We start from the raw sequence: 20,716 nt of genomic DNA on the forward strand, positions 1-20,716 counted from the left end.
ACTTTAAATTAAACATGTTTAATGTGATTGAAGTGCCCACAATAACGTTGGTGTAATATGTCAACAGGAGTAACTATGATGTCTGCCTTTCAGGTACACTGACCGTTTCTGTGCTAACATGCTACTTTTTAGTCCATGGATGTGCAGCTGCTTTCAGATCTGCCACATTCGGACGCTTTTTGTTGCTCAACCTCGTCCAGCAGCTGGCGGTCACCTGCTGCCCCGTGAAAAGGCTGCGACTGGCATTCGTGCTGAGCTCGGGGAACTGAAAGCTTGTTTATGTGCTGCACGATGACCTCAGCAGAGCGAGCCTGGACTACTGTGATCCGGTTTGTATGAGTCTGCCTGGTGGCTGCCGGGGTCACAATGTCAGTCCCAACGCAGGTCATGCAGACAGCTGCACCGGGCTCGGTGTCACACCCCTCACCAGTACAAAAGGAGCGTTTCTGAAGAGTGACTCGAGCTTGGACCGCCAAAATGGAAGCAAGTAGCGGCATTAAAACGTACAGCTACTGGCAGCAGCCGGTTAACTTAGCTTTGCATGTAGACATCATCCAAAATGGCTCACTTTGACTCTCAGACACCATAAAGCACTTTCTCAATAAAGAAAGACTGACAGTCTAGATTAGACAGGCAGTTAATATTCTATTGGCAGCAAAATGGTGTCAATCATTAGTTCAACCCATTTGGGAGTAGTGCTATCCAATAACAAACCACATCAGACAAAGAGTGTGTATCATTTGACGGATTATCAAAAAACTTCTCAGCGTATTTCAACAAATTATAAATGATTTTATTTTTAAAAGGGACACAAGTTTTCTTATGACTTAGCCAGGTTGTTCTTACAGGCGTGCCTCCTACTACGTGTTCCACCTACACACCACTACACCCCTTTATGGGCACACTAACATCCCTGCAGATGCATGCATGTGTATGCAGGTCCGCCCGTGTGTGTGGAGTAGTGTTTTATTTCATGTAGGTTGAGTGTGTCTCACCACTCTCTCGGGGCTCTCCTGCTCGTCTGCAGAGCCGCTGTGGTGCGGGTTGCGTTGTTGGGCGGAGGGGGATCTGTTAGAGGGGGGCGACCGCCTCTTGTCTTTCACCTGCCCCACGGAGAAGAAGGCGATAAGACACTTTGAAACATTGAATGGGCTTTTAACCTTTAACTAACTAGATGATCCAGCTGCAGCTTTGGCAAGCAGCTTCTCAGAATAATTTATTTTACAGCCCCCGCTAACATTCTGGGCTCGAGTGAAGCGACCGGGGAGAAGCGGGGCGCCAGTCATGGTGTGTATATGAGGCTTGGGCGGCTTGGAGCTTCATAATTTGGACACAGTTTTCAAATGAATTATGTCTCTTTTTATTTTATTTGATCAATATAATAACACAGATCCTCTAGAAGCCCAACTAATATTGTTGCTGCGCTCTCCACAGTTTCTCTGCTGGATTTCTTCTTTTACCTCTTACCTCCTCTCTGGAGGAAACTCGTCATGTCCCAGCCTCCCACATCTCCTTCCTCCGATGGTTCTTAACCTTGCTGGAAAATCTTGTAAAAACATCCTGTCTTAGCGGTTCACCTGTTTCCAGGCGGTTGTGACCGCCGACCCTAACCCACCACACGTCTCCCAAAGCAGATTAGGAGCTAAATAATGAAAACTCATCATGAAGAACCAAATGCCTCATTTATCAACGTGATCTCCAAAACCTGTTTGTAAAAATGTATACGAAAATCTTGAACATACAAATTCGTAACAATACATACGAACTGGCGGTGGTTAACCACGCCCCTTGAGTGAACAACATGGCGGACCATGTTGGATTCTTAAGTGAACGTCTCTCCGCCATGTTGGATTTTTTGAGGGGGGTAGGGTTAGTATTCTATTCTTACAAGTTAACATTGATTTATCGTTAAAAATGCAATCATAACACGTTTATTTTACATCGTTAGACTTCACAAAGTGTGTTTACGGGGTGCAGGTCCCCATTCACTTTGAATAGGGTGACGTCATCAGTTGCAGGCCGTATTTATTTTGTATGTATCACTACGAATTTGTATGTTCAAGATTTTCGTATACATTTTTACGAACAGGCTGCATTTATAAACCTTTCTCAACATCAGGTGAATCAATCAATAGAAACACAATCACTGTGCAAACACACACACGCAAAATAAAAAAAGAATGCGTAACTCTCTGCATAAGGTGTAATACTGGATTATAATATTAGCAAACACAGTAGCTCTTGTGAGATCTCGTAAATGAAGCGCTCCTCCGGGTTCAAAGGCTTGTCTACACATCAGAGATGAAGCGCAGTGTGTTTCCGCTGTGTGGAGGACAGATGGCGCTTTTAAAACAAAGAAATAAAACATGTACCGCCTCGTTCTCAGGGATGTGGACTTTATTGACGTCTGTGTGCACTTACGGCTTGGTCTCTGGTCTGGCTGAAAACATGGCTGTCCTCTTGGTCTCTGTCAGAGTCTGAAACAGAGACAATGAAGGAATTCAGGTTACTGTGCTTTATTAAGGGCTAAAGGCCTATGATTCCACCTTTGAAGCAATGTCTCAGACGGTTGTTGTGTTGAATCATTGTTATACTTCTAAAACAAATAAAATAAAATATACAAAACGTTCTGGATGTGTTTCACTTCTACTGCATCATTTCTTGATGGGGTCAATTTAAAATGCCCCTTTTCACACATTCAATACCTTTTCTTTCATGGGACATTTGATACGCTCTACTGTTAAACGCAGGACCACGGCGTTTGTCGCTGACATGCCATCTGAACAGGACAGTATCACCTGACAGTAAATCAGGCCTCTAGCATTCCTAAGAAGGTGTGTCCGTGACCTGCTTAGACCTCTGCTATCCTGACATGGGCTGTGAGGCTGCAGCATCTGGGACAGCCGGCTTTAGATTCTTTCACAGCCTTGGGAGCACTGGCTACCCGAGTCTCCACCTATAAGAAACCAGTGGTGCCCCTGGTACACACAATATCCACTGCCTCTCCTTCCAGTCTGGCTCAAGGATTCTGTTGCTCTTCCTGAGGTTTTATCCATTTCTTTACCGTGCTTTTGTGTTTTTGTCGTCATTATTAAATAGTTGAGGTCTCAAGTTTAAACAGCAGTACATTCCAGATCTGTTAGCACAAACCTTTCTTAGCTGTCTCTCCCTGTGTTTCCCATTGCTCACCGTCCGGCCCTCAACTGCTTCAGCTCAGCTAAGTGCGCATTAGGGAGAAAGCCCATCCGAGTGTTTGGACGTGTAGATTGTCAGCATTCATGTCGTGCCCCGGCGGGGAGGGGGAAGGGGGGTTGGAGGTATCTGGTGTCCAGCAGCTCACGGGAGCACATAACACACATTCATCCTACTCGGACGTCAGCGGATCGCTCACTGAGGAGCGGAGACGGCCGTTCATGGAGTAGAACATGTTTTTTGCACACGAGGCTCCTGGTAGATCACTAACTGAGCGGGATTCGGCGGTTGCGATAGGAGCCTCCCCCCGAGCTCATCGAGTGTCCCGGTGCTCGCCAAGTTGGTGATTTGGTAGATCCGTCTTAAACATTTCACCACTTTAGCCACAATCATTTAATGTGAGCCATGACCCAAACCCGGCGTTAACCACCTGTTAACCACGACTGCTTCCCACAATCAACTTTACACCAGGACGGTTTGGCAACAGATGTAACCAGGTGCTGAACACTCGCTGCCCACGACCATTTCACGTGTCACTTCCACAACATTAAGCAGGTGTTACAGCGCGACGGGACGGAGCCTTTTGGTCCGATCTGCAAAAATGTCTGAATTTCTGGACAGACTTCATCCACAGCTAAAGCCTTTGGTTCTTCCGACACATTTGGTCTGACTAGCGTCAAACAGAGATGTTCAACGAGCTGTGTTGAGATGCAGACTTTCCAACCATTGTCTTTCTGCTGAGTGACTGGAATTCTATCAGCGCAGCAACAGCAGGTGCAACCGTACAAATGGCCGGAGAGTGGCAGCCAGTCATCCCGGCTGGGTTTCTCTGACCTACAGTAAACTCGACTCATCCACAGAAAACAACATTTTTAGTTATCGTTATAGTAGTGGTAGTTTTCAGTAATAAGTAAAAAAAAAGAAACCTAAACAGAAAGTTTCTGGAGATGATTTCAGTTAAAGTGTGAATATGTTATTCAGCGGTTGGACTTGAGCACCTGACAGCAGCTTTAAACTGCAGCTCTGTGTGCCGGAGGGACGGCAGCAGGTGGTTGAAGAGGCACTCCCTGAACCAGCGGAGGAATGGAGGAATGGGCGAGGAGGAGGTGAACATTTGAAATGCCCCTCGGCCCAGTCTTATTATAGATGAGACACACACCTGCAGGCCTCCACATGGCTGATCACTGCTCCCATCCACATGTAGTAGAATATGTAAAAGTGAGATTCCGAATCAGCCTCCAGCACAGCCGTCCTGTCTTAATGAAACTGCAGGTTTCATCAAACTTTAACGGTGTGGGATACGGAAACATCTTTGGACACAAGTTGATTTAATACAACTATCTTTGACACCTAGTCCTATAACTTGCACAAATATTTCACCACCAGTAAATTGTTGAGGCCTTTAAACGTATGCTTTAAAAAGCCCAAGGGGAAATAAATGAAAGCTTAATGAGTAAACAAGTGATAAAAGTCATAAGAAATACCGTGGAGGCTAAATCAGAAAAGCACAAACTAGTAAAAGCAAGGCTGCTTCCTGTACGTCACGCTCACATTTATTCTGTCCAATTGGTATAATAAGTTTCCTAATTCAGTGGTGGGTAAGATGCTGTCAACCCGCTAACAAGATCCAAACAGCTGGTATTCAGATTTATTCTCCCACTTCTTGCTGTTGGTGCTTATGTTGTCGTGAGTAGATTTGATGATGCAGGCGGCCTTGTTAGTGAGGTGAGAGAGACATACGGTATCAAGAAAAGTCTTATTGAAATGTAACAGCAAAATATCCGTTAAAAAAACTCTCCCACAACTTTCAAAGTACAAAATTGATAATATTTTTTTTACTGTTTAGTTTAGATTCAAATGCAGTTACTGATGTATAACATTTTTCCGCATAGCCCAAATTTGCAGCTACTGCTTATTCTGGAGTCAGTAAACAGCAGAGGTGGGAAGAGGCCTTGTTTTGTGGCCATATAAAGAAAAATGTACAAGAAGCCCAACCAACATTCTCATTGAAAGTGTTTGTCCTCCTTATAGAACGTATTTCTTTAGGTGCAGGATGGATCAACGGCTTTAGTAGAGAAAGCAATGTTGGTGATAAGCAACTGAAACAAGATCGCCCAGATTCTCCAAACCTTTTTGTCCAGAATGAAAGTAATTATGTATTATTATGTAAAGCTTTGTGTGTGTTAAGGTCCACACAACCATGCCCTGTTTCACCAATAAGCTCCCATATTATCTATCTATCCACCCAAAGGGAACATCCACCCAGCTACCCTTTAAAAGTTGACAGCTGGGGATGTGACTGATTTATTTGGGGACGGAATTATCAGCAGAGGCCAGATATAAACTAGGTTTTCTCCTCATGGACCCACATGAGAGTATACACAAACTAAGACACGCAGAGGAAATACCACAATGCTTTTTTTTCTTCAATTGGTGGCAGCCTGAGTACAAAACAGAGGTTGTATTAGGTCTAATTTTAGGACAGTCACAAGACCGGAGGAGGGAAACTGTTTCTATTCCAGAGACCAGACGGGATGAAAACACAAACAAATCATCTTACCTTATCTTAAATGAATTCATTGTAAATGGTTTGTTCCACACTTTCCTAGCACTGTATACAAATTAATTTATCTGGTTGCATAGAGTTTGCCAAACATGCAGAATGCATTCACATGCACAGAGCCAGAAGGAAGGATCCGTTCTAAATGTGTGACGATATTTATTCCATGCAAGAGAAGACTGCAACATGACCGTGATGTTCAAAGAGCAGCATCCAACAATCAGCTAGTGCACACAGATGATTGCAATTCATCACTTTGTCACTTGTCACTTTGTCTCTTGTCTGTTACTTGTTTGTTAGTGCACTTTATGCTTAATACTTTTCTTTTTAACTTTTTAATATTTAAAATTTGTTTAACTTTATTCCCTTGTTTTTTTACTAACCCATAGCCTTAGCCTTATTCTTACTAACCCATTGCATTAGCATTTCATTCCACCTTATTTTATTACCTGTGCACTGTTGTCTTGTCTGTCTACTGTCGCGCACTAACCGCCAAGACAAATTCCTTGTATGTTTGACATATTTTGGCCAATAAATGTTTCCTGATTTCCTGATTTCCTGATCCTGATTGGACAGATGTGACGAGGTAAACGAGGGACGATGGGGCGATAGAGAGGTGACGGAGAAAATATAGGCTGAATGTGACAAAGAAGAGCTGAACTAGTTAAACTAATGTTCAAGAGATGTCTTTCATTTTTTGGTTGGAAAAACATTTAAGCAGGAAATGACTTTTAATGACATTTGACAAATTAAGCACCTTCCAATCATCATCATGCCGTCAACACGTCTCTAGCATGTATAAATACTAAGCACGTGTGGCCAGTAGAGAGGAAACATAAACACCAAAAAGGTTTTATCCAAGATAGATTATTGTTAACGCTTCACCCAAACTATTTTTGCCATTTAACCAATTATTATCAATGCCAGAGGCAGCTGTGGGGTTATTTGGGAAGGTTCTGCCTCCACCAGGAAAGTGAAAAGAATTTCCTCTCCGTCAACAGTTATTATGAGGGACTTTTTAATAGTAACTGCAGCATTAGACTGTTTACAGTGAGGTCTGTGTAATTCAAGCTAACAAGGACATGTTTCTGGAGAGACAGTCCACTGGCTAAACATTAGTCAGATCCACTGAAGGTCAGTTTACTTACCATGAGGAGTGCTACTCAGCCTGTGAAAACAGCTACATGTTTTCACACTTTTAACGGACGTGTTTGCATGATGGAACATCAATGGAAAACCTGCAACTGACTATTTACACTTTTATAAGAAGGAAAGTTTGTGTTAGCACCACAAGTACTACCGAAAGTGCAGTTTTTATGTTCATCTGTAATATGAAATATTGTCTTATTATATTTGTGTATACACAAATAACTATAGATATATACGTGTATATATGTGCATATTTATATATTTAGATGTATGTATAAAATACACCCAGCTTGAAAACTGGACGTCTGATGCGTGCAATTGAAGTGAAACGGCATTCATGAGCTGAATGTAAGCACAATATTATAATTAGTAGGACAAAGTGTGCTGTCCCACTTCAGCAGCAGAGCAGTGAGAAGGCCTATGGTGCATGCACACACCAACTTTAAAGAAGGACTTGCTTTAGATAAAAGTGTCCACCAAACAGTAAAACGTTCTAAATTAGTGGGATGGATCAAAGCGCGTCTCCTGGCTAGTTGAGACATCAGACAAACCCAGACACACCCGCTGGCGTTGGGCTCTGGACAGGAAATGCCTCCAAACAAACAGGAAACACAGATCTTCTTGACCGATACATTGGGCACATGGGAAGAAGTCACAGGGTCCTTTTAGGATCACTTGCCATAACTATTTACTTTTCTCAACTTGGGAATAAATTTAATTTAAATGAATTGAAATCTCAGATATTAACTGCTTTTGCGTTGGAGCTGTTTGTTGTTGTTGGGTCTCCCTTCCTGAAAAGTCGCCCCGTCTTGTCTCTGTATACTCTGAGGGAAGTTCACCGTTGTGTCCGTCAAGCATCGTTTCCTCTCGGGGCGTCCCTCCTGAACCGCTCGATGGATTCTTCACCCTACTTCACCCTACTTCCTGGTCTAAAATCAAACACACCCACAACGGCAACCACCTCCACCCAAAGTCTGTCGCCAGGAAACTGCTATCATCATCCATCATTTCCGTTTTGACAGCCGCTACTCTCAGCCTCATCACTTAAATTATAGCTGCTGCTTGTGCCCCCCCACACATCTTCCTGCACCATGTAATCTCAAAATACTATATGTGTACCAGAGTGTCCACAACAACAAAATGGAACAATGAGTTTGACGACTATAACTTTATTTGCAGCATCACACCTGTGATCCTGCACAGACAGAATTAGAGAGTTCAATTACTAGCAGAGTAATGAGTGGACTGAAGAGCTGTTTGGCACCTACCATACTATGACGGCTAGACAACAACATATCAAAGCATGCTGCAATACAAGACAACGTATTGCAGACATTTCCTGTACATCCATCCATCTATCCATCCATCTGCAAACCGCTTATCCTGCACACAGGGGGGCTGGAGTCTATCCCAGCCAACTTCAGGGGAGTGACAGGGTACACACAGGGTAAACACAGGGTACACCCTGGACTGGGTGACTAACACAGAGACAAACAACCACTCACACATCTACGGGCAACGTAGAGTCACCAATCAACCTGATCCCCAGAGCATGTGGGAGGAAGCCAGAGTACCCAGAGAGACCCTACAGAGACACAGGGACAACATGCAGACTCCACACAGAAGGGCCACTGGGTTGAGAGTCAAACCCAGGACCTTCTTGCTGTGAGGCGACAGTGCTAACCACAACGACACCGTGCCGCGCAATATGTACAATGACAGTAATTCAAAAAAACTTCTGGATTCTGCAGACTCTATTCACATAGTTTGTGTGTACTTTGTTTATAATGTACATTCAGCTGACTAGAATAATCATTAAGTTAAAAAGAATATTACAATAATCAAATGTCCAACGATTGAGCCCAAATGTAAGATTAGTTTGTTATACATTTGCATAGAATTACATAGAATGTCAGCACCAGTGCCGTCGGCCCAAATGTGACCCAGTGCATTCGTTATGTGACATTAAGGTGGTGGTGGTACTCCATCAAAGTGGGGGCAATTGCTTAAATCTCCTCTGTACCCCTTTAGACCAACAAACATACCAGGCCAGTGGAGTTACAGTGTGTGCGTGTGTATGTTTGTGTGTGGGAGGGAGGGAGGGGGGGGGGTAAACAGATCCTGTGACCATCACACTGCAGCTGTTGCCGGTGTGTAACATTCAGACAGGGTTATTTGAAATGAGCGGGTACTGACATTGCTCCGTTTACTCTGCATGAGGCCACTTCTACTTTAGTTTTAGTTTTTAGAAATATTATCGTGAGAATTAGAGTTCAGGTGCTTTTCTCTAAACTTTGTGATCCTTGCGGTGTCGTCCTGTGTCCAGTGGGTTTTAAATAAATGCTACGAATACTTTTAAGTGTTATTTGACCCGGATCACGTTACAAAACACTCTTGTACACTTTAAGACATAGTGGCATGCCATACAATAATAGTTCCCGTAAAGCTAAGTGAATACTCATGTTTGTAACCGGCAACTGGCATGTTGGAATAAACACAAGCGGCAGCTGTCTTACTGAAACTGACTTTGGGTTTTAAACAGCGTGCTATTGTTTTGCTCTCCCGATGTCAGCGATGTGAGCTCTGCAGGATGCTTAGCAGCTCCCCGAGCTCCTTAAAGTCAAAGTAACATTTCCAAAAAATGGAGGAGAAAAAAAAAAGTTTCTCAGGCTGATTGAAAAGTACATGCACAGGTCGCAGAGCCTCCTGAAGGTGCATGAATACCACTGCTACTCCAGAGAGTAAGCCATCAGTCCCACTTTTCAATCACCTGCTTCGCTCTCTGCACACAGCAACGCTGCAAAGGCCTTTCTCCTAAGACACTTCATTCAAGCACATCCATCTGGCCTACCTGAATTCTCAGACCTCAGCGTGCCTCCTCCTTCAAAAGGTGACAGACGTCCACCTGCGGAGCTCAAATCTCAGCCTCTCGCTCTCTTTTCTTCTCTTCCGCTCACACTTCCTCTCCCACACATCTGCTTCCTGTCTGTCCTCAGCTTCTCTGCTTTGCTTGTTCTTCTTGGTATTTTGTTTTTAATCTTCCCCCCCTTTGGCCCCTTGTCACCAGCCAGCCTGTCGCTCCCCTCACTGAAGCCTCGGGCCCGGCCCGAGCCCATGGCATCTCCAGGAGGGACGCATCCAGCTGCCTGATTGGTCCGAAAGGGAAGACAGATGCCCCCATATTAGGGCAGGGAAAGGCGGAGCTGCAGGACTGTGATAAAGGAGGGAGGGAGAAGAAGATAACAAAGTTTGTGACATACTAGACTCTCTGTCTGAGTGGCGAGACCACTGGCTGTTTCTCTCCTTTCCTCTCAGATGCCTGCAGCATTCCTCAACAATAAACTTTGCTCCGCTCTGCTTTTAGGTGGATTTAGGTGTCAAATTGTACTGCTCTGAACCCCACTCTCACATTGATTTTAAACTGAGGCCAAGTCATTTCGCAAGAATGATCTGGGAAACAACTACAACGACCCTCTATTTTAAAGTCATCTAGCAGTAGACATTTTACAAGCTACAGCAGCAATAATTACATTAGTTAAATCCAGACTACAGGATATAAAATTAAAGGTAAAATGTAAAGCTTTCTACTTAGGATGATTCTCCTCCTCGTCTACCACCAAACTCTTTAATGCTGACGTTATATTTCTGAGTGGTAAACTTGCTTAATCTGCGAGTCAACCAATAGGGAAGCTTTGAAAAATGACCCCCGCCAAAATAAACCTCTAATAAAATCCCAGCGGTCTTCTGATGCCTACATTAGAACTCCAACAAGAGCTGTTGTCAGGATGTTATTTGATCTCAAATGGCTTAAAATAGGAGCAGCGGGTCACTTGAATTGCATTTTAGAGAAAGGTCTGGCTGCTGTTGCGTGTGTTTATCTGCAAGTCTCTGTATTCCTGCAATACAACGTGTCCATGCAAATCTCTCTGTATGTGTGCATGTCTAAGTCTGCCTCCCGCCCTGTACCCACAGATGATTTGTAGTAAACCAACTGGTTGTTAAACCAAAGCCCCTCCTGTGCAGAGGGACTTAAAAGTCCTCCACACCTCCCCCATAAGAGCGAGACACCTAAGACGAAAGAGACTCAAAATTACTACAAAACTTAATTATTTTGCATGTCTTTGTGGTCATTCTGTGTCTCTTTCAAGGACACTTCAGCATGTTTGACACACTGAGTGCTCGACCCCAAAGATGTTAACCTCATACACGCCCCAGTGGAAAAAAATCAAAGTGGAACTAAAGTGCACGAAGCAAGACACAATTGAATGCTTACTACGGGGAAATTCAGCTCGATGAAAGAAGTGAGACTTTGTAAAGTAAATCCTTAACACAACAGAAATGAAGCATAGATGCCTGCAGATTCTATAAGTGATTGTTAACAGTAGGAAAAATGTCTGTTACTTATTGATGGAGACTACCAACTGAGACCTGCCAGCCAATCCCCAGAATAAAATGATTAATTAATTAACAACTCTGATAGTCAGTGGTCGGCTCTGCACACTCGTGCTGATCCCACTGAATGTTCCTAACGAGACACAGATGGCGACACAGTATTTTGCTCCTTATTTTATTTCTACGTGTTGAGACAAAGTAATCTAATGTAATTCATGGATTTCCGAACACTACAGACACCCTCGGTGACTCTAAAGTGCCTGTAGGTGTATGAATGGGAGTGTGAATGGTTGTGTAAGAGCCCTGCGATGGACTGGCGACCAATTCAGGGTGAACTCCGTCTCTTGCCCCACGTTAGCTGGGATTGACTCCAGCCCCACGCAACGCTGTATGAAGGATAAGCGGCTTTGGAGATTACTGACTCCATGATGGCATATCTCCATCAAACTAACTAAAGTAATTATTACTGTATTTCTGCAAACTGTTGATTTTTTGCGGTTAGGGGTTAACAGGAAAGGACTATTTAGGTTTAGGCGACAAAACTCCTTACGGTTAAACAAAACATGGTTTGTGTCAGAATACTTAAAACAAAGAAGCTAGTGTAACTCAATAGTAACCGCCCCGAGCCAACATTTTTACATGGCGTTACGTAACAACTTTACTACGTGACAAGACTAAATGTTTAGTTTCAGTTTTGCATGGGAACCAAATACTAAGCATTCTAGGTGAAAGACACGTTAATTGTTGACCCTCCTCAAATTGCTACGCTCATACCATATAACCTCAAATAACGGTCGCTCTTCGTACTTGCGCCGACCAAACGCAAAAAGCATCAACAATCAACATATCGAGGGTGTGTGTCCAGACCCTTTAAAGCCTCCATTCAGGCCGGGGCTTTAGAAACCACATTCAAGTACAGACCAATGCTCCTGCCACAACCCCCAGAGAAACCCCAGTAAATCACCATCCAGCCCCATGCATAGCCCACAGGCCTGCAGGGGAGATGGACGCGTCCCTTGCCAGAGAGCCACACAGAGGTGGGGTGGTGGTGGTGGTGGGGGTAGAGCGGATGCTGTGAGCGCAGATCAGGCGGCCAGCACTGTGTCAGCTAACATGGTCATTGTTGCACACCAGCTTGCACACAAAGCCAGGATTTAGATTTGGGGAGGCTTGACCATGAAACTATGGCTGGGCTGGTCAGGGGAGACATGGAGAGAGCGCGAGAGAGAGAGGGAGGGAGGGAGGGAGAGGGAGCCAGACGAGCACGTATCTGTGTTCCCTCATTTGAACTGATGATAGCATCACATCCTCTTTTATTGAAACCAAAAGTGTCACTATCAAGTTAAACCTGCAGCAACATTCTCATGTGGCCTCATATGGCAGGAGCGAGGATAAATAAATAAAAGTCTAAATATAACATGTCATATACTGTACATGTCTCCCCTTGAAGACAGGTGTCATTTTAAACTTGGTCATTTAGATTAAAAGTGCCACAAAAGGTTGATGAAAAAACAATCAAAGAAAGCTGAAATGGGGTCCAAATCCTAGTTTTTTCCCGAAGTATGCACACTGATCAATCACAGCGTGCAGCTCCTTGGTTTCAGAAGTGATCAAACATATAACTCTAGATAGATTCTGTGCAGCTTTTTCCCCAAAGCTTGTTGATCGTCCAACAAGCAAACTTGTGCGCTCACACACACAGACAGATACACCCACACAAACAAACACAGACACACACAAAGGAAGTAGATCACTCAAAATCATCAGCTCGACGAGATAAACTAAACAGTTTTCTTTGACACAATGCTCACTTCCTCCCTCCACTTCGCCCTGACCAGCGACTGAACAACCTTTCTGTGTGCTGACATGACCTCTGGGTATTAATAGGGTGGGGGACAATTTCTACAAAATATAACTGTAGCACGTATGTTTGATCTGCGCTAATTCAGATCACAACTAGGGTTGCAAAATTCCAGGAATATTCAAAGTTGGAAACTTTCCACGGGAATTAACAGGAATATATGAGAATATACAAGAATTATTGGGAATTAACTGGAAATTCTGCGGTAATTTAACTGTATTTACCTTGTCAAAAGCAGAGATGCATTTCTAATACAACTTTTAAAATATACATTTTTTAGATTTTGTGGGGAAAAAACAGAAGAGCAAGGTGGCAGTAAAATAACTAACAACACACACTCACTAGCTTTACGCTGTCCTGTATCCATGGTGATTATGTCAGTAGTTACACCTGAGTGAAGCCCCCCCCCCCTCCTTGGCTTAAGTAGCTAGCATAGCATTGGCCATTTAAATGAATGGCGTAGCTAGCGTAGAAATGGCCATTGAAATTAATGGGATTTGTAATCTGTCATTCTCTCCGGTGTGTTCGAAAACTCTTAAAATGCTGTTTTAATTCGATCCTTCTCTTAAAGAAGAGAAAGAAGGACTGAAAGAAATCCGTTATTCTGTCTCTTCCAGTTTTATAAGATACAATAAAATCATCCGGTCATTTTTTGTATTAAATGTAGCCTACATCTTTCTGGGTTTTCTTGCTTCGATTTTTCAAGTTACCAAGAAATAGACACGGTTCTATCCAATGACGCCATTATTGTAACCAGCAATAATGGTTGATGCGCTTTTGCGAGGCGTCAGTCAGCCAACTTTCTAACATTAGAACGTTAGCCTACGTTAGATAGCCTAACGTTCTTTCAGAGCACCAACGGCACACGTTATCATCTACGAAACTATCTTAAAAGACCGATCGAAAACAACAGTTTCCTGCTCTCACTGCTGTTAGTTAGTCTACTGTATAAAAATAAACTTGGTATAAAAATGAACATGGCTTCAGTTTACCAAGTAATCAATATTTTACGTAATGACAAAGAAGTTCAAAAACAACAGAACGTTTTATGTTTACGTGTATGTTTCTGGCAGACAATGTTCCCAACCTGCTGCATCTGGAAAATTTCCCGGAAACTTTCCGTCCCTTTGCAACCCTAGACACAACAGCTTTCAGTTAACTATTGGAAAACATCATCATATTTAGATCGCTCATGACATCAGAGTAGCTATCATCACAAGGAGTTGCAGATATGACCAAACATTTGCCACAGTATCAGCAAACACTGAACATGCACCAGGACGACAAAAATAAAAGATTTCCTACTTATTTCAAAATTTGATGGGTGGCATACTAATTTAATTCTGAAATAACCCAGCAGTTGACCTCTCTAACCTAAAATAAAGTGTCTCCCAGAGCTCAGCCCATCCAGGTAGATCATATTTCTACATGACAAAAGGGAGTATTTTGTCATATAATCCAGTTAATAACTTCATGAAACTAATCTTCCAACGTTTGTGTCCACAGTTATTTAATCTGACCTGCATTGGAGGAAGGCGTCCAGGTGACTCGGAATATTCCACGAAGACACTCACACATGGTCCACAGCAGGAAGCCAATGGAGGCAACACACCAATGGAGCAGCCCGCACACGAGCTGGGCAACGGAGCTGGGGCAGGCAGGTGGGTGCCGGAGGCGATCTGGGGATCCGTTTGGCTGTCTGGGCCTGCAGGAGATCAAGCTGGACTCTCAGTGTGGATCCCAAACAGAAAGAGAGAGAAATAGAGAGAGGGTTGAGGGGTCCCAGGATTGGGGGAAGAGGGGGGATGGACAGCACCAGCGGGAGGAGGGGGTCAACAGAAAGAGAGACAGAAGATGGGAGCGACTATCTCATCAGCGTGTGGAACACATGGACCACTGAACCTTCTTTACAAACCACTGTAGAGTGAGCAGTAGACATTAGGCACGAATGTGTGAGGGAGAGGCGACAGCAGCGAGACAAGACAGAATAGGGGTGCATTAGCACTACTGGGCAGTCAGCAGTTTGCCCTGGCCCTCTGCAAAGCCCTGCTCCTTTGTTTGCGGTGCTAAAAGGCTTTAGCCGTGGCCCAGCAGGGCCTTGTTACTGGGCTTAGAGGGGCTGGACACTGGATACCGGTCAGACACAACTACAGCCAACACATCTGGGATGGAGGACAACACAATCTCCGCTCATCGCGGAATGATCAGAAATGTACTTTGATGGTTAAAGCTGACTTTATTTTTATTTTCATTTTCAAATAAATCTCATAAAAAGTACAAAAACCAACAATACGGTTTGATGTCAATACTGTTAACTTCACTGTGTTGCTGGAAAATCCACTAGTTCTTACTGAAGAAAAGAGACTACGTTCAAAAAGGAATAAATAGTTGAAGCAAATTGGAACGGGGTGATCCGTACATCTTCTAGCGGCATGCTGAGGAATCAGCTCAAAGACAGCAACTCTGACCAACGGGGAAAACGGGACCGGACACCACTGGATGAGATTCTGGAAATATTTTCAGGCTACAAAATAAATTTTTTCTGAAACAATGAATTTTCCTAAATATTTCAATGGCACATACAAAAGCACATTTCATCTTTCACCTTTAAATTTATTTATATGGGGACTCACGTTAAATATGAACCGACTTTACTTCACAGAAGACATTTTCACCAACTACTAAGTAAAGCACATATAAATGCTCTCTGTGATCTCGGCCATAACGTATTCGTCAAACCGTTGTTTCGTAAAAACGTCTACACAACCTCAGGTGCAGTGGCCCTGTTATGCAACAACCATCTATTTGTACCATCCTAACTCGACTCTGCCCACACAGCTTGGAATAACAAAGGAATCTTATTATTCAGACACATTCGCACGACCTTTAGAGTCTTACCAGCAAATATAACTTGCCTTAGGTTAACTTTTGGGCAAACTCCAGGTCAGCAGTCTGATTCGGAATCATTGCGCCACATTTCCTCATTTGCCAGCCAAAAAACTTGACAGGGTCGACGTCAAAGTGAAACAATGATGAGACAAGGATCCTTCCGTTTTGCAAAAAATGAAACATAACGCGAATGCTGAACTTGAAACACATTTTCAAGCCCCTTGATTAAAGGCTAAGTATGAATCATCTCAATCTCGTACAGTATGAAGTGCTTTTAAGATTGTACCTTGGCAGAGCTAAACTACTGACAGCAGTGAAGCCTGTAATGGATGAACGTCTATCCCTTCCCACCTTGCACATACCTTCTGCTCATGTTCAAAATAAACAACTGAGAACGTTTATATTTACATCATATCTGAGGTTCCTGGTACAACCAGTGGCATTTGTAGGATTCAAAGAAAGGGCCCCATTGGGATTTTCTGGCCGGGGGCCTGTTTGGGGCCACGGATATCCATGATTCCAGACAGTTCATAGATTGTTGCTCTGTTGTTTGGCTTGTTAAATGATAACACAAGAGGCATAATTTCAAGGTTATGGTGAAATTTGACTTGATATGGAAATATCATGAAATAATATAGTTTAGGGGGGCTACGGCTTGGAGTAGCCTAGGCTTCACAACAAATGCCTGTACATTTCTACCACAGTAGAAGAAATAAAAAAAACGTGTTTCCTTCTACACCTGTAGACCACAAACCTCCATCAGCCGTGTCCGTGTCCTGCTTCTCTTTCATGTGACGGGCGCGGCTGCCATCTCTCCAAACGGATCTTCTTATATCTCGTCAATGAATTCAATGATTCATCGGTACAATGGCGTTATGATGGACACTATTACATTTCGTTTTCACTAACTTAGAGAGATGTCAATAATTATTATTTCTTGTATTTCCAATTGGCTCGTTCACACTCTTGCTCACTGGAGACCGTTTTTAACAAAATAGCGAGTTAGCTTAGTGTTAACATAGCACAATACAATATTCCTTTTCATTTGCCTCAAGTAAACAACCTAAATGTAAGCACTACTGATAGCCACATATTGTAACTAACCGTCCTTACAGTTGTATTCCGTGCAATAATTACTCCGAGGCAAACTCTCTTTCGGCTAACGTCATCATTCTGGTTGCTGTTAAGATAAAAAAATGAGTCACACGAGAGGTGCAACAGCTCAAAGCCTGACCTTCAAGAGCCATTAATGGACAATCAAATTCTTAACAGAGGAGCTGAGAAATGACCTCAACTGGATTCAGAAATACAAGAGCTCAGAACCAGAATGTTTTATTTTCTTTATCGGATGCAGAGCCTAACTATCTCTGGAGTAAAAACAGAACAAGACACCAATACAGTTAAGACTTTGTGTTTGGTCACATTGGATTGGAAAACGATCCCGTTGCTATTCTGCGGCTCTTCTTCGGCTGCTGTAATGGTTGTTCGATGCTGATCGTACCCTGGAAGACAGAGAGCGGAAGGGAGAATCCATCAGTTAATATAAAGACCGTATGACAGAAAGTTGTCTTATATCAGGGTCAAACTGGAATGCAGTGGAATTTTGTAGATATCCAAAGAATCCTTTTAATCATGAATCAACAAGCATAAATAACACAAATAAACTGCACAGGGTGCATGTCAAACAAAATCCAAAGTTGTTCACCAAGGAGACCTGTTCACTGTTCATAAAAATATATATGTTTAATACTATCAACTGCTGGATTGATATGGTGGAAGAATATTAATGATTTAATAATGTATACTAAATGAGAAACAGGTGGTCCTCATTTGTGTGTGATGCTTCCTCATTTAAAATGAGACGTTTATTGATAACCCCAGCTAAAGGGATTTTTCAAAATGTGGAAAAACTAATGCACAAACAAAGTTAAATGAATGTGAAAATCCCATATTTCCGTTTGTTCTTATTCACAAATTCAAAAACGTAGAACTATAAAATGTGAAATATTAGAGCAAAGTCAAGCATCATAACGAGAAATACAGTTGTGAGTTTGTAGTGGAGCCCCGTCTGCAGGCCGGTGTGGGTCAGAACCGGCCGGCTTGAAGAGACGGGACTCCCACCTTTGCTGTCTGCACCCTCGTCACCACATCTGTCCACTGAGAGGACACCATGGTAATTAAAGTGCAGTTGTTTTCTCCTCCTCCACACTCTACTTTTATTATGTTTTAATTCCATTTGAACTTCTCTGCCACATGTCAATGCTTTGGTCAAGCGGACCGTTTATTACTCAATTTACAGTGTGCCTTCCACACACACACACACACACACACAGACACACACACTTTGGTTCATTCAGCAGCCGAATCATCTACAAGATGAGTGACACAAACACAAAAGGCATAATCTGTCACTACACTGCAGAGAACATTAGTCAGTTTTACTGGTTGGTCCTCGGGGCGCACGCTCACGCACACACACACACACACACACACACACACACACACACACTGGAGGCATACGAGCAGCACAAGGCTCCATTAGAGAATTAGCTGCGCGGTGCAGATAAACTAAACGTTCTTCGATAATCACTGAAATAAAATGTACTCCTCTCTCTGTGGGCTGCATTCTTCTTCATGTCATTCTTCTTATTATCACTGTTAGTATTATGTATTATCTTGTTTCTCACCACACACAGCTAGACTTTATTATTTACCAGTATCATGTCATTACTTGGCAGGTTATCAAGCCCTCAAAATACATCAAAAGCTGCCAGGTTCAGCGAGCGTCGGGTTGTCTTTACTTCACCATGCCTCTTCCTGCACACACACACACAGTACACACACTCTCACACACACACACACACATACATCGGAGGCCTGGAAGGTTAACAGGGAGACAGAAATAACCTTGAGGGTTGGGCTCAGCTGCCATCCTTGACCTCCTAAATAGTTTACATTTTGCAAGTGACATGTTGGAGAGCATGCGTGTGCGTGTGTGTTTGTGTGTCTATATCTGTGAGGAACAGCACTTGACAATCCAGTTCACTTTTGCTGGCTTCAGAGTATTTGAAAGTTGAAATAATGCTACAAAACTGTGATGTTATGAGTCAGAGATAAAACAGAAGATAAATGGGACATAACATTGTGATCTATAGGTCTGTCATTTGGATCTGGGTCAGTACGGTAAGTAATCTTATTTGACTGCATTGTAATGAGTTATTTTGACCCTGATTTCATGTGAGCGGGACATGAGGAGATCTACGAACCTGTCTGGCCGCCAGAGACTCCCCTTTACACCCGGGACCGATACCACACACAAGTGTTGGAACCCGGCTACTGCTGCGGGACACGTGACATCACCAAATAACCTCCCACTGAAATTGATAGAAGGAAGGTGGAAAGTACAAATAACGGATTAATTGATTTATTTAGTTAAAGCAAAGGTAACCAGCAAAACTCATTCATGTATAATGGAAAACAAACAATATATAATAATAGGATATTGCTGTTGAGGCATTTATTTATTTATTACAACAATTACAATTTCTGTCTTCTCACCTCACAACCCTTAGATACTATACATACATGCCAGACACACCTGCGTAACACAATATATGTGACCCGTATTCCTGGACTCTCAACCCTACTCATCTGACAGCTTTATGTGTAAAACTTGTCTTTCCGTCTTCCCTGTTTATGCGTTTTCACAGTTTCACCAATACAAAGACAATAAGCAAAGAATAAGAGAATACTAATAATGCAATAATAATTACGCAACAATCTGTTTTATCACTGAACCATAATACTTTATTAATTAAAAACAAACTTTCCAGATTTCTTTTTTAATAGTCGGATATTTTACGACACGTTACCAAGAGGAGTTATTGGAGTTGAGCGCGTAAAGTTAGACACCAACGTTAAAGAAAAAGAAAAACAGGATGTTTACCTGAAAGAGCCGGCTGAGACCAGCGGGTCACCGAGTGGACATCAGCCGGTTATCAAGTGGACGTCAGCGGGTGATGAATCTGCAGAAAGCCTCGCGTGTGATGCCCTCGGGCTGGTTCGGGGTGATTGGAGCATTTCCCACTGACGCACGACGCGCATCTGCATTTATTGCCACACGTGCGGCCACAAAGAGCCCAGTTAGGTGTGAGACGCGCGGTCCCAGTCACGTGCTGCATGTCCAATAATAGCCCGAGAGTAGATGTGCTCGAGGTCAACTGTTTTATGACCATATTTGGAAAAACAACTCATGAGAACTAATATGCAAAATTAACAGGTCAATTAACTCTTTCAACGTGCTTCTCTGTCCTGATTCATTCCGCGGAAATAATCCCGAGTGGCATCAAATATTATTTAATAAAACATCTCTTCGCGCAGAACCAGCCGACTAACGACCTCCTCAGTACGGCAGGGATCCTCAACGGCCGCTGCTCCTCGCTCCTCCGCGCTGCTTCTCGCTCCTCGCTCTTCTTCGGTCTTCCTCGGTCCTCGTCGGCGCGGCGGTTGCGCGCATCGCGTGGAGACAGAAAGAGATCTATTGTGTTGTGAAAGGTCACAGCAGGCGACCTGAGAACAGGACAGCTGCCCCGCTCATAGAAATGTTACTAATGCCTGTCAAGTTCACTTATTCATACGTTTGTAAAAGGTATATATATATATATATAAAATCA

The 20,716-nt window shown here is 43.1% G+C and overlaps 1 protein-coding gene and 1 long non-coding RNA gene across 7 annotated transcripts in view; both read right to left on the bottom strand.

Annotated features, from left to right (window-relative positions):
* Nucleotides 1-15,100, bottom strand: part of prx (periaxin) — a 34,945-nt gene extending 19,845 nt beyond the window's left edge. For 3 of the 6 annotated variants that reach the window (XM_078079645.1, XM_078109202.1, XM_078109315.1), the window contains exons 1-3: nucleotides 14,675-15,100; nucleotides 2,422-2,477; nucleotides 996-1,103 (exon numbers count right to left, since the gene is read on the bottom strand). In XM_078079645.1, the coding sequence (XP_077935771.1) occupies nucleotides 996-1,103; nucleotides 2,422-2,477; nucleotides 14,675-14,732 (222 nt within the window). In that variant the 5' untranslated portion in view covers nucleotides 14,733-15,100. Of the gene's footprint in view, nucleotides 1-995; nucleotides 1,104-2,421; nucleotides 2,478-9,752; nucleotides 10,027-14,674 lie in introns of those variants that run through there. The other 3 variants (XM_078109269.1, XM_078079546.1, XM_078079592.1) reach the window with 3 other exon arrangements.
* Nucleotides 15,101-17,350: 2,250 nt separating this feature from the next.
* Nucleotides 17,351-20,546, bottom strand: LOC120829006 (uncharacterized). The gene is made up of 4 exons (XR_005713620.2): nucleotides 20,442-20,546; nucleotides 19,990-20,147; nucleotides 19,310-19,417; nucleotides 17,351-17,545 (listed from the first exon to the last, which is right to left on the bottom strand). It is a non-coding gene; the product is annotated as an uncharacterized LOC120829006 (long non-coding RNA).
* Between the last annotated feature and the right edge of the window lie 170 nt (nucleotides 20,547-20,716).

This window comes from Gasterosteus aculeatus, chromosome 1 (genome assembly GCF_964276395.1).
Source record: "Gasterosteus aculeatus chromosome 1, fGasAcu3.hap1.1, whole genome shotgun sequence".
Lineage (NCBI taxonomy): Eukaryota > Metazoa > Chordata > Actinopteri > Perciformes > Gasterosteidae > Gasterosteus > Gasterosteus aculeatus.